General features: G+C 34.2%; 1 protein-coding gene and 1 pseudogene across 2 annotated transcripts; one reads left to right on the forward strand and one right to left on the reverse strand.

Annotated features, from left to right (window-relative positions):
- Positions 1-497: 497 nt before the first annotated feature.
- LOC143617235 (uncharacterized) lies at positions 498-2,906 on the forward strand (annotated as a pseudogene).
- A 2,625-nt stretch (positions 2,907-5,531) lies between these two features.
- On the reverse strand, positions 5,532-7,513 carry LOC143616688 (trihelix transcription factor ENAP2-like). Of its 2 annotated transcripts, none has more exons than XM_077089446.1 (2): positions 6,633-7,513; positions 5,532-5,786 (listed from the first exon to the last, which is right to left on the reverse strand). In XM_077089446.1, the coding sequence occupies exons 1-2, from the start codon at positions 7,501-7,503 to the stop codon at positions 5,764-5,766; spliced, it is 894 nt and encodes a 297-aa protein (XP_076945561.1). In that variant the 5' UTR covers positions 7,504-7,513; the 3' UTR covers positions 5,532-5,763. The 2 variants fall into 2 exon arrangements, with proteins under 2 accessions (XP_076945561.1, XP_076945559.1); XM_077089444.1 differs by having other exon boundaries at positions 5,532-5,796.
- Between the last annotated feature and the right edge of the window lie 5,980 nt (positions 7,514-13,493).

Consider the following 13,493-nt stretch of genomic DNA (forward strand, 5'->3'; position numbering starts at 1 on the left):
TGTTTAGTAGTCAAACGACCCAAAATTAATTCAATAACTCAGCCCGTTGATGTTTTTTTGATATTTTTTTCTAATTTGTTTTGTTTTTTGAACTTTTTTTTTATTGCTGCATAGAGCTTAGTTAGTTGTATACTGATTTTGTTTGGTTATAGATAGGGATACAAATCTCACAAATAGGATAGTTCATGCTTTTTAGATTGTTAAGTTGTGTGTATTTCTTTTATCATCTTATTTTGAAGCATTGATTAACAAGTAGAAAATGTTAACTATAGTTAATTTGAAGTATTTTAAAAGCATCTATAATGTATGTATTCTAACTTTTTACACTTTTACTTACGTTACATAAATGATTGCGTTTTTTTAACAGACGGGATAAAAGAAAGTAAGGCGAATAAGTTGCTGAAAATGGTGCTTTTTGATAAGATATTATTGGAGATCAGTGCACCTGATGCGTACCGAAACCAAATGAGTCAAAATCCATTTTATGGTGAAAGTAGATGAATTTAATTGTGACTAATGTTCTCAAATCACATTGTTCGTTTGTAAATGACCATGATGTATGGTTTGTCATGCCTTATATGCCTAGTGGTTCTTGCCTCCATGTTTTGAAGTCTTCGTTATTGCAACTATACTACACGAGATATTAAAGGCACTCGTGTATCTTCATGGCCATGGTATCATTCATCGCGATGTACAAGTGAGTTTCTTTTTTCTATTTAAACCCAAGTGTCTTAAGAGTTTACATCAAGACACGCTTTGTTTGTTTGTAAATGACCATGATGTATGGTTTGTCATGCCTTATATGCCTGGTGGTTCTTGCCTCCATGTTTTGAAGTCTTCGTTATTGCAACTATACTACACGAGATATTAAAGGCACTCGTGTATCTTCATGGCCATGGTATCATTCATCGCGATGTACAAGTGAGTTTCTTTTTTCTATTTAACCCAAGTGTCTTAAGAGTTTACATCAGGACATGCTTTGCTGCTTTTGTATGCGCATCTTTAACCTTAACTATATCTATATCTCTCTCTATATATATATATAGGGTTAGGTTAGAATAAAAACCCACTTGAGTTGTGAAAACTCTAGAAACTCATTCTCAACCACATGTTTTTAATTAAAGATTAATCTTGTGGTCCACAATTAAAGTTAATAAAAAATGTTATAAGTTTTCTTGCACTTTCTCTCTCCTAAAAACATATATATAAATTACTAAAAAAATGTAAAAAAAAATAGCAAAACATTTTTTTTATGTTTTCGATGTTTTGTATTAAATGTAACAACATATATTACGTGTTACAAAAAAAATAAAACGATGTTACATAGGGTTTTCACGGGTTTTCTCAACTCAAGAGGGTTTTCAAACTATACTTCTCCTATATATATATATATATATATATATATATATATATATATATGCTGACTATGAATTGTTATGAAGCCTTATACTTATGCTGTAACAATTCTGTTACTTTTTTCTTTTAAGTAGAACAGAAGCAAATAAAACATAGATATAAAATTCTCAAAGAAAGTTGATTAATTTCTAAATGCTTGAGCTATTACATAAAGTGCCCTCTTTTTTATAGGAATTTTAATTTATTGATATGAAACCACTTCTACTTGGTGTAGAGGTTTAAACCATGTTTTCATGTGTATTTTTTTGGCTGTTTAAATAGGCTGGAAATATTCTCATCTGTGAGCGAGGTTCAATTGAGCTGGGAGATCTTGGTGTTTCTGCTTGCCTGTTTAATTCTGGTGATAGACAACGCACGAGGAATACATTTGTTGGAACACCATGCTGGTATATCATTTTTTTTATACTTGAATAAATACTATATGCAAACAACTTTTAATTAATAAAGGACGACCGTGTACATATGGCTTTATCTGGATTTATAATTACTGCGGTCTTAAATTTTTATAGGATGGCACCTGAGGTTATGGAACAACTGAATGGCTATGATTTCAAGTTAGTAATTTTCTTTATATTTCATCAATTTAACAAGGCACAAATAGTGTAAACTTTAATATATATTCGTTAACAACTTTTGCAGGGCTGATATTTGGTCTTTTGGCTCATGGTCATGCTCCTTTCTCAAAATATCCTCCAATGAAGGTACATGCATGTGCAACAGATCGAGATAAATTTTGTAGAGAAAGTTGATTAATTTCTCACTGAGCTATTTCGTAAGGTGCCCTATTTTAGGAGTTTTAATTTGGCATCGTTGTCAAATTTTCGAAATTAGAAACTATAAACTGAATACTGTAATAATTAACTGGTTATGGGCCTTGTAACTCAATAAATTATGTCAATAAATGGTTTACGCATCGTCAGAACGGAAGATGATCTGACTCATCCTTCTGTTAACTGGTTATGGGCCTCTTAACTCAACTCCTAGCCCACATTATGCTCATTTGATGTTTGGCTCATTTTTGCCATGTTTTCTCCTGTCCATCTGGTCCAAATAAGAGTCTGTCAACTCTTAGATGAACTCCTCATCAGATTGATTGGTTTTGTATTCATAAGTAATCAAAACTTCAATGACTTTTGAAATGCTAGGATTTGCTCATGACATTGCAAAACCCACCTCCTGGTCTTGACTATGAGAGGAACAAGAAGTTTTCTAAGGTAATCTAATAGGCGAATTGTAATTTTTAATTTACCACTTAATGATCGATCATATTGCCTGATATCAGTATTGTTTGCTATATGTTCAAAGTCTTTTAAGCAGATGATTGCAATGTGCTTGGTTAAAGATCTTCAAAACGTCCTACTGCAAAGAAGCTACTTAAGCATTCCTTTTTCAAACAAGCTCGATCTAATGAGTTTATTAGACGTAAGCTTTTGGAAGGCCTGCCATCACTTGGTGATCGTCTTGAGGCATTGAAGGTTCCTTTATTCTAACTGTTATTATTATTATGATGCATGGAATAATGGAGTGTCGGAGTCTTTCTATTGATCGGTCATATCATATAGGCCCGAATTGGACATCTATTATTATCATCATCATCATTATCATCATTGAACTTCACTAAAGAAGCAGCTGTGAATTTCCTGACTGACCCGTCGGAGGGAAGATCATCTCTTCGACCGGCTGACATTTTGGTGTTTGGATTGATAGGAGGGAAACACGTGTGTGTGGATTTAACAGGGGTCTCTCCTTTGGTGGGCTTAGGGAGCAGTGGTTTCGCAGTCGGTCAAGCCACATTAAAAGCTGCTTCAGGTAGGGTGGCAAAACATGAAAAGGCGTGTCTTGACAACCAACATGTATTTATTCTTTTTGCTTTTGACACTTTTGGTTTCCTCGCGCCTGAAGCTGTGGAGCTACTTACCCGTGTTCAGCGGGTCATGCATAGTAATGTTATGACTCCAAGATCAGCAAATATAGTTTTTAAAAGATTGGGTTTTGCGATTCAAAAAGAGGTAGCGACGCAGCTTGTTGCCCGCTTGCCTTCTATTTCGATGTGATCTAAACTTTTCTTTAAAAAAAAAAAAAGTTGATGATGATGAATTGATGATTGGGATCATTACAAGTTTATGTAATTCATATATGTTATTTTCATCTTCACTATAATTGATCTGTTGGTATAATAGAAAATGGAAGAATATAGAAAATACCATATGGACAGAAGGAAGAAATGTCACAGTTATGGTTAGGGCTGTAAACAAGTTCTTAAATTTTCATGCTTCTGTTCGTTCGTAAGGAAATGAAGTTGTTTGTGTGCGTTCGTTAACTTTTTGAACAGACACAAACAAAGACAAACGAGCACAAATGAATATAAGCCGACATATTACCCAAGAACGAGCACTGTACTTTCTTTTTTGGGAGTGCTTGAAAGAAGTTTTGGAACTGATTCTTGGTTTATTTGTCACATTTATTAGTGTTTGATGTTTGGATAAACATATTATATTGCATTTGACACGAATTCACGGGTATGGTTCTCACCAAACCCAGATAGTTACCCGGGTTATAACATCTCATTATATTAAAAATTAATCACATTAAATATTTGATATGGAAATCCTATAAAATAGGGAATACTAAGAATTAATATTCATTTTAAAAAAAAGATATTATTTATAATTAAGAAACAATTTTATAGTAAAAAAGCGGGTAACGGGTCTCATCAAACCCAGATAGCTTTTAAACATGTTATAAAATCTCATTTATTTGTGAAACCCTTTCATCATCATACCCTAAATATATTATTAATTTCCTTACAATAAATAATATTAAAATCCTAAAAAATATATAAATATTAGAAACGAAATTGTTTCATAATTATAAATAATCTCAGGGAGACATCTCATTTATTTCAGGCAAAGAACTGTTAGGATTCCAAGATGAATAAAAATACTGTCGACCATTAAAATCGTTATACACACGGAGAGTAAATTTTGGTAGATAATTTATAAAATCAATCTCCGTACTATTGTATAGTTTTTCACAAAAAAAATAAAAATAAAAATTAGTGACACAAAAACAAAAACTAAATGACACTATAAGTGTGTCAAGCAAATATGGCACATGCAAGATGCCACTAAAACTTAAATTAGTGACACAAACGTTAAATGTCATTAAAAACGTGTATCACTAAATGTCATTTTTTTTGTAGTGTATTTTGCCATTCACTTTCCAAAACAATCGAGAGTTATTATTTTAGTTTTACCCATTGGATTGACAAAATACTAACAATTAATTTTTCTTATTTGAAATAAAATTAATTGTTATCACTTACAATATTATGATTTCTCAATGTATTACAATTTTATAAATTCATGATGTGCAACAACAAAAATAACATCACAACAACAATGATTTATGGATTTGATAGACTTTTATGAATTCATGATGTATACTAACAAACATAGTATAAGTTACGAGTTAAACTGTGCTAAATCAATATATAAAAAACGCTTAAAAGTAACCCGCGTAACACGCAGGCTAAAAGCTAGTATTAATATATTTATAACAGTTTAAAAATAATAATAAAAGAGAGAGAGAGAGAGAGAGTTTAAAGCCGAATCTTACTAAACAAACAAATTATTGTCATCATCCGTAGCTTTTGCTACAAGTAAATGTTACTTCAAACATATTAATAACCCTTAAAATAAAACCAAAACTATAAATACCTGACCTCGTCGTCAAATATCTTATCAGAGAATATGAAATTGACTCTAGATGTGAAAAAAAAAAGGAAGAAAACCGTTTTCAAAACCGACTCGGATAAATAAAAACTAAAACCTGGGTATTCAGTACCATACACGACCCTACCACCCACTGGTAATATATAGGGTTGTAGCCCTATTATCTGAAACCGGTTCCAACCTCATTAAACCCTACTCGAGGCCGAACCGATCATAACCAAAATGAAAGTAGAATCAGAACCGCACTTAAGCGATCACTTTCTCCAAAAAGCAGATCATACCCGCCCGGGTTCCACTAATACTCATTTATTGACTTGTTGACTAGAATGTACCTTTTATACACCACTACTTGAATCTACAAAAATGTTTGAAGATAAATAAATGGACACTAAATGTAAAAACATAAACATGTTAACATAATTTTTATGTAAAAACTAAAACCATTCACAATCCCCAGATTGCCCCTACAAGATTCATATAACCAAGACACGCTCCAACTGATATTGTTTCTTCAGAACATAAACACTAACCTAAAGCTTTACCTAAACCACATTAACCATCTTGTTACATAACTTATGTGCATCAACAACTAAACGTATCCCATTGCCTCAGCTCATGCTAGCGGACTCATCGCTTCTGCACAATTCTGCACACCGACATAATCATTAGAATTCAATTTTACATCATTCAACATACCAACTATAAATAACAAAAATAATAAATTCTGAAACATGTAGACTCAAAAGGTTAAGGATGCGGTTAATAAGTATACCACATGGTGAAATTGGTATAAATCTCATGTAACAGCATTATAGCCACAAATGAGATGAATAAGATGAACAAGTATATACAACCAAAAAGGATCTAACTGATCATTTCTCATGTAACTAACAATATGGTGACGGAAATTTGTTTTATAACTCATAAATTCCTCAAAAAACAAAAACATTGTTTTGAAAAGGGTGAAGAGCACAAAAACGACATGGTTTAAAACTGTAGCACAAAAAGTGGCAGGCTTTTCGTACGCGAGGCACAATTTATTACAAGGTTTCTAGCACCATTTACCTAATATTTAGACACAAATAACCTTTATATATAGTTAAATATCTAAATTAACCTAAAAAGCCTATTGCACAAAAACCTGCTATATAATAATAATATGTCACGTACATAAGGCGCGCGCCTCAAAGTCGCCTTATGACAAATGTGCTTCCTAATCCTAAAGGTAAACAGAGTGCCCGTCCCACCTCGATCATCTTGCTTCGGCCCCAAAAGAGTCAGGGATGGTGTTCCCACAATCCCGCCCACCCCACCCCACCCATTTTCTTCTTTGTCTCCTTCCCGCATCGGTGAGGTAACCCCTGTTTCATGTCCGGCCCAAGGGGCACGGGGTGGTGTTCCAAGGGCACTCCGTTCACCCTAAACAAAAACTTGGAATTGACGATAAACGAATCAATTTCGGATCAAATAACCGAAACTCACCTGGATCTGGACCAGTCTTCAACTTCCTCAACTGCACCTGAGACTCCATCAACAGCTTCATCCTTTCAAGCTCTAAATCCTTTGTAAACTGCATCCTCTGCTTCTCCAATTCCACCATCTGCCGTTGCTTCGACTCTTCGACCTGAGCGTACACGTCAGCAAACCTCCCAATCGCCTCCGCCAACTGACCGTACGGATCATCCTTCTCCGGTAACCGACTCCGTTTCCGATCTCCGCCGCTGGACGACGTATCGGAATCTCCGGCCGCCATCACGGAGAAATTTCGCCTGCAATTCGACGGCGGTGGCGGCGGTCGTTTAGACCGGCGGTCCACCGGTACCGACGAAGGCGGCGGGGGAAGCGGAGTTCTCGCCGGCGGCGAGATGGGTTTCCGTTTCTGGGTCCGTTTGGGCGGCGCCGTCGCCGGATTTTTGGTTTTGGGCGGCGCCGGCGGTTTGAAAGTAGATCCGATGACGGAATCAAGCGGCGAGAAGAAGGGCCAGGGAGAGGTGTAATTATCGGAACCCAGTTGCAAAAGTAAACCCTTTTCGACTTTATACTTCTTCTTCAAAGTATCGATTCGGTTCTTGCACTGTACGTCAGTCCGGCGAGCTTTTTTGACGTGGCCGTGACTGGCGTTGACGGCGTCAGCGACTTCCTGCCAGTGCTGCTGACGGAGACTGCCGGTGTTGAGTTTGAGGATCTTGTCTCCCCAAGACTCGATTAAGGTGAAGGTGGCGGCCTCCGACCAGCAGTCGTCTCTGACCGGCGGTGGTTTAGGTTTGGGTTTTTTAAGTTTGGTTTCGGATTGGTGGCTGGTGGTGGAGTTGCCGTCGGAGGATGGGTGGGTGGTTGGGGATTGACCGGACATATTTGGGTTCTTTCTGAGTGATTGATGAGAGAAGGGTTATTTGTTAATTTTTTTAAATAGTTTTGACAAATATTTGGGCCCAACTCGGACTCGTTTAGTGGTATTATCAGGATTTAGTAAATAACCGGGTCTGATTGGTTTCTCAGGGTTTTACCTGGTTTATATATGGAGCAAATGGAACCCGAGTTGGACCCGCTTAATGGTATTCTTAGGACATTGGAATCGAGGCTGTTGTGAATAACTGGGTCTAATCTGGTTTTGGACATGTAAAGAGAAGACAGACGACGAATCCTGTTAGATCCGTAGAAAACATTACTATAGAGGAGAGGAGGGGTAGAGGACGACCGAAATTGACTTGGGATGAGAGGATTAGGCATGATTTGATAGACCTAAACTTCTCCGAGGACATGGTTGAGGATAGGAATTCGTGAAGAAGTAGAATTAAAGTTAATGATTTTTAGAGAGAATTGAATACCTTAGGACTTAGACTTAACTTATTTAGGTCACATACCATAATGGTATTTCCCTTACATATTTTATTATTATTATTATTAGCTTTTATATTGCGGTTAAACTGTGACCTTTTTATTAATATTATTATAATTAGTAGTAATTTTTTATATAACTGTTAAACTTTGATTTCCTTTTTTGCTTCATACACATGTTCTTAGAGCCGAGGGTCTCTCTGGAAGCCACCTCTTTATTCCTTTGGATAGAGGTACGGTGTGCCTACATCCCACCCTCCCCAGACCCTACCTATAGCTCTGCTGTCGGTGGGATTTTACTGGGTATGATTGATTGATTGATTGATTGAATCTGGTTTTGGTCTCACGGGTGTTATCGATTTATGCTCACCCCTACGTGAGACCTGTGCGTGTTCTTGCGGTCATGTCAAAGCAACGTTAACAGGAACTATTTGTGAAAGTCCTGGTCGGGGATGTTTTAGGAGTTTTACACTAATGGTTTGCTTTTTGTAGTATAATCGTATTACATGATTAATGATTTAATTTCAAAACGTGTATATGTATTGTATGATATGATTTGCGTTGTAACGTATTGATTTCAAGAAAAACATTTAGTTCAGTGAACTTATCATATTGTTGTTGCTTATTTAGTAGGTAAATGTGAACTTATCTTTGTAAATGTATAATGACTTAATTAGAGCAAATTACATAAATGGTTCATAGAATATTTTCGCATTGTACATTTATTTGTTTGTGTAGAAAATAAGTATATTGTCCCTTTGCTCACCCAGTATGACTACTTTTTGGTATTTTTACTAATTGCCGCTAAATCCCGGGAAATGATAAGGACTTAAAATAAGTGAACCTCTTCCTCTGATTTTTCATCTTTATCCAAACCCTAAATATGTTATGGACTTGTGGGACATATCCTACACGTCCATGTGTTTTTACTTTGCTCATATTAGAAAATGTATGAATCTCCCCTTGACCCATAATACTTGTTTTTAGTTGGCAATGCCTCGAAAGATGCTTCAGCGTCTGGTTCTTCTTGACCAGTCAAGTGCGCATCCCGTCACAAAATCTAGAGCCAAGACTACATCCAAGGCAAAATACTAATTGGTCGATGTCTATAAGTTAAATCCTTTTGAAATAAGGTCCAGAACCTTAAAGAACACGATCAGTGGCTATTTGCAACATGTAGTATGTATGATTAGTTTAATATTCAGGGTGACTGTAATAAATTTCGATTGTTAAGTTTTGGTGTTGGTAGTTCATGTACTAAAAGTAGTTATTAATTTATTAACTAAACTAGCTTTAGAGTCCGCGTCATATACGTGATGATCCAAATTATAAAATTACAAGTAAAGCAAATAATTATATAACGTATATGAAAAAATCTATTACATCTATACTTGTATCTATATTATGTGTAGATAAATTAATTTTATTTATATCACAAAATGATTTTTTTTAAGTGAATTTAATAAAAAAAATGAACGTGCAGAAACGAACCCGAGAACGCTATTTCTATTGAAAATTTCATTCTTAGTGTGATATATGTATAATTGAAAGAATTTTGGTTATTAAACAATTTCGGGAATAAGACTTCTCATACAATAATCACTTAGCCTAAATATAGAATAAGTGTTACCTTTATTGATATATTTATCAATTTATCACCCATCAAAGAAAAGGAGAACGTTAAATTGTAACGACGAATATTCTTCAAGAACTATGTTTTTCTGAGCCACACAATGAAAAAGATTTTGATAAGTTTTAGGGAGTTTCTCTACTTTGTTATAATGACAACATAAAAAGTAACATGTTAACTCAATCAATTTTGTGAATATTTTGTTTCATTTGAACATAGTTTTACATGACATGTTTCCCATACAATGTTCTGATCACAATTGAAGGAAAAGTTAACGCTTACACAAATATTTTAAATTTGATAAAAGTTAGAAACATTGATAGGTCTGGGAGTGATATGTCGAACGTGTTCGCAATCTTTTCTTAAATTTTAATAGTCGAAAGAAAAATAGTCAATTTGTCAAATCCTGAACCTTTATATTATTTCCATAAATGCCCTTGCAAGTAATTTTGGAACCCGAATCATGTTTAAAATTATAATTTTCATCCGTTTGACATTTTTATATCAAACACTTTGAACCCGTAATAAGTTTGATGATAAATCTATTTGCATTCTCAAACTTTTAAAAATACTCAGATTTCCCATTTTTGACATGTAACAAATTTTGATCTAAATGTAGTTAACTTGTACCAAACAATCTATTTACCAACTTTTGACCCATAAAAAATCAAATTTAAGTTCACAAAAAACCCGAAACAATCCTTGATAAAAAAAACTAAGAAATTAAATATGATAAACTTTGTTATATCTGAAAATGATTGGCATATACTATCCTTACATTTTAACACACACACACACACACACACATATATATATATAGTTTACTAAATTAACCGAAAAATAAATGGATAGATAGCATAGATTTATAATTTATAAATTTATATGACGATTTACAATAATAATAAAAATAGATAAATTTATTGATTCAAAAAAATGGATCGACTTTTAAGCATATATTTATAATTTAGTGATTAAAAAAATTGTTGTGTAAAATGAAAGCATTTTCGAGTATTGTTTTCTTTACAATCTTTTACAATATACATAGTACAATATGTTAATGATAACATTTGAAATTATATTCTATATTCTTTTCAATCTTTGACAAACATGGTTTGTTGTTGATTTTTGGATTTCACCAACTATTTTGGAATATATAATAAAATAATATGTTAATATTTATTTTTATAAAATGTATAGATATAATATAAATAGAGTATAAAAGAAAAGTTAATAGGTATTGACTTATTACATTTATTAGGGTCAATTAAAATCTTAGTTTTGGAGGGAAAAGAATTATGAGAATAAACCAAAATATGACAAGTGTCCACAATTTTTTTACTTTATTAGAATGGATAGATAAACGCTAATCTAGATACTAAGTAATAATTTTAAACTGTTAACTTAACTAAAACAACTGACTGAAAAGTGAACCGGTCGACTCTAGTACAGCTATGTAAGTCCGGATATCGAACCCACAGAACTCTTTAAATTACGTTAACTAGCTAAATTTAGACTTAACTAAAGACATGACTATTTATTTATTATTAAGGGGCTTTTAAAAAAATACTAAAATTAAACTATTATTGTTATGCCCCGATTTAGGGCCTAAGAGTGTGATACCCAGTTGGTACTTGTTTTGTAAATATATCATAGTTGCGGGTTTATTTTAGCAGAAGACTTTTATAAAATATTAATTTACATTGAAAATTTACTCGGGAATTAAACACCCGAGTATTCGGTTGCAAAATATTGTTTATAGTATTACAAGGATTATATTCAAAATTGAGCCATCTACTTTTGCACTCATCTATCTCAAAGACTCTAATCCTTGTCTATTGCTACCTGCACTTAATTACCTACAATGGTTGGGAAAAATACGTCAGCGATGAGCTGGTGAAACGTTGACTGACTCTTAAAATAATTTATAACCGTCGTTAAATACAAACATAGTTTTCTGTTTCAGAATCTCAGCAAGAATGCTGGCCATTCCCGGGATTTGTAGCACTATCGTACACACACAATTCAAGAGTTCCCCGAGTTACATAGCCCCTGTTTGGAGACAACATTCCCCAAACTATGTGACCCTAATTGGAGAACCAGTTATGGCTGACTTGGTTTTGTATGCCAATTGGTTAGTTATGTATGGATCCAGACACATATGTAATCGGTCTGAGTTGCTTTTATTTTATATTTTGTATTATAACGATTTTAGAGATATGTAATCTCATGCAAACATATATCGGACTCTTTGCAATAAACAACCTGTTTACTACAAGAGTAAAAACTGTTATGTCTGTAAAATGTTTAACGTATTCACCTGTGATTATAAGTTCGGTGTCGTTTGGAAACCTTTTCTGTCTGTATGCTGTTAACCTATATTTGAAATAGGTTTGCATAAATACCTTAACGGTGTTTCTTGATAAATCTGCAGACCTTAGGTCTGATTTAACCATGATAGAGTTATAGTCGTTTTATGAAAATATACTTGTATTTACATAGGTGTTTGGAATGGCATGCTTTGGCTCAATAGGTTCTATCATGCTGGTAAGTTTCTCCAGGTAAGTAAACAGGTTCCATGGTTGATTGGGATTTGTACAACTTATTTTTCATTTGGAAAGAAACATACAACTAATGATATCCCCCTGTTACTACATGACCGTCAAAATATATAGTTTTGATAACATTACTTTATATAAAACAAACGTCATTTCCTTTGTAAAAACATTATTTAGAAATTGTTTACAGTTAACGACTATACTCTTAAGTAGGTCTTAAATAACTATATAATGAAGTAACTTAAGCATAATCCCTACCTTAAACGATCACTCGAGAATGAGAATAAGAAAAGATCAGCAACTCGTCGTATGGCTTCTCTTTAATAAGATGATTGGACGTTAGCAGGGCTTCGGAACCTCGTTTCTTGCACAAACTTCGAGAAAACAAGCCGTCGGAAAGTTGGGAAACTTAGGGCACGGATTTCTAGGTTGTATGTGTGCAATAGAAGGTGTTTTGGGATGAATTGAACTCAACCCGTAGCTGCCCCTTTTATAGTCGCTTTTGGCGACGCGAAGGACAAGAATCTTAGCCGTTCGGGTCGCGCGAAGTAGCGTTCTGCCACATCATGACGCGTGGCCTGAACAATCGTGCCATGTGTTGACACGTAGTTGGACACGTGCATCCGGTTACTTAACGTGGTTTTGCATAGGGCGAAGGATTGCTTCACGTAGCGCGAAATATCATTATCTCGATTTCTGTTCCAGCTACTTCGCGTAGCGTAGAATAGATTAAATGTCTGCTTAGATGGGGTATTTTCATGGTGTTACAATGATCAAAAACTAAATAAGAAATTTTTAGAATTTGACCCTTTTCAGATTAGCTACTTCGCGTAGTTCAGAAATTTTCATTTTTAACCCTTTATCTTTCAGAATTGACGTTTTTATCCCAAACTTAGATGGGGTATTTTCATGGTGTTACAATTATCAAAAACTAAATAAGAAAACAAGTAATTTAAACGAAAGGCAATTAAGTTGATTTTAATCAAATGGTGATGAAAAACCACCTAGGCTAGAATCCCCTAAGTTTCAGTTGTCAATTAACCGGCAAATATTTGTTATGGAACCGGGATCGTAAAATAGACGTTTAAAATAAAACCCGAACAGGACCCCTGACCCTTCTCAAAAAGACACCTATGGGTTTCAAATAAGTTTTAACACAAACCAGTTTTAAATATTAAGTTTCCTTAAGGTCACCTAATTAATTATTAACAAGTTCCTTTATATGAAATCCTACCTTACAGCGCGGAAATCAATGGTAGTTTAATATACTTAATTGACTCGATAAACAAATTGACCAGTCAAACCTAGACAGACTCCTTA

This window comes from Bidens hawaiensis, unplaced genomic scaffold (assembly GCF_021521415.1).
Source record: "Bidens hawaiensis isolate Kalapana, Puna unplaced genomic scaffold, B.hawaiensis_p1.1 tig00002307_1, whole genome shotgun sequence".
Taxonomy (NCBI): Eukaryota; Viridiplantae; Streptophyta; class Magnoliopsida; order Asterales; family Asteraceae; genus Bidens; species Bidens hawaiensis.

Coding starts and splice junctions, on each gene's coding strand:
- LOC143616688 (XM_077089444.1), bottom strand. CDS start 7,503: ATGTCCGGTCAATCCCCAACCACCCACCCATCCTCCGACGGCAACTCC. Junction 5,797..6,632: donor GAAGACTGGTCCAGATCCAG/GTGAGTTTCGGT, acceptor GTCGGTGTGCAG/AATTGTGCAGAAGCGATGAG.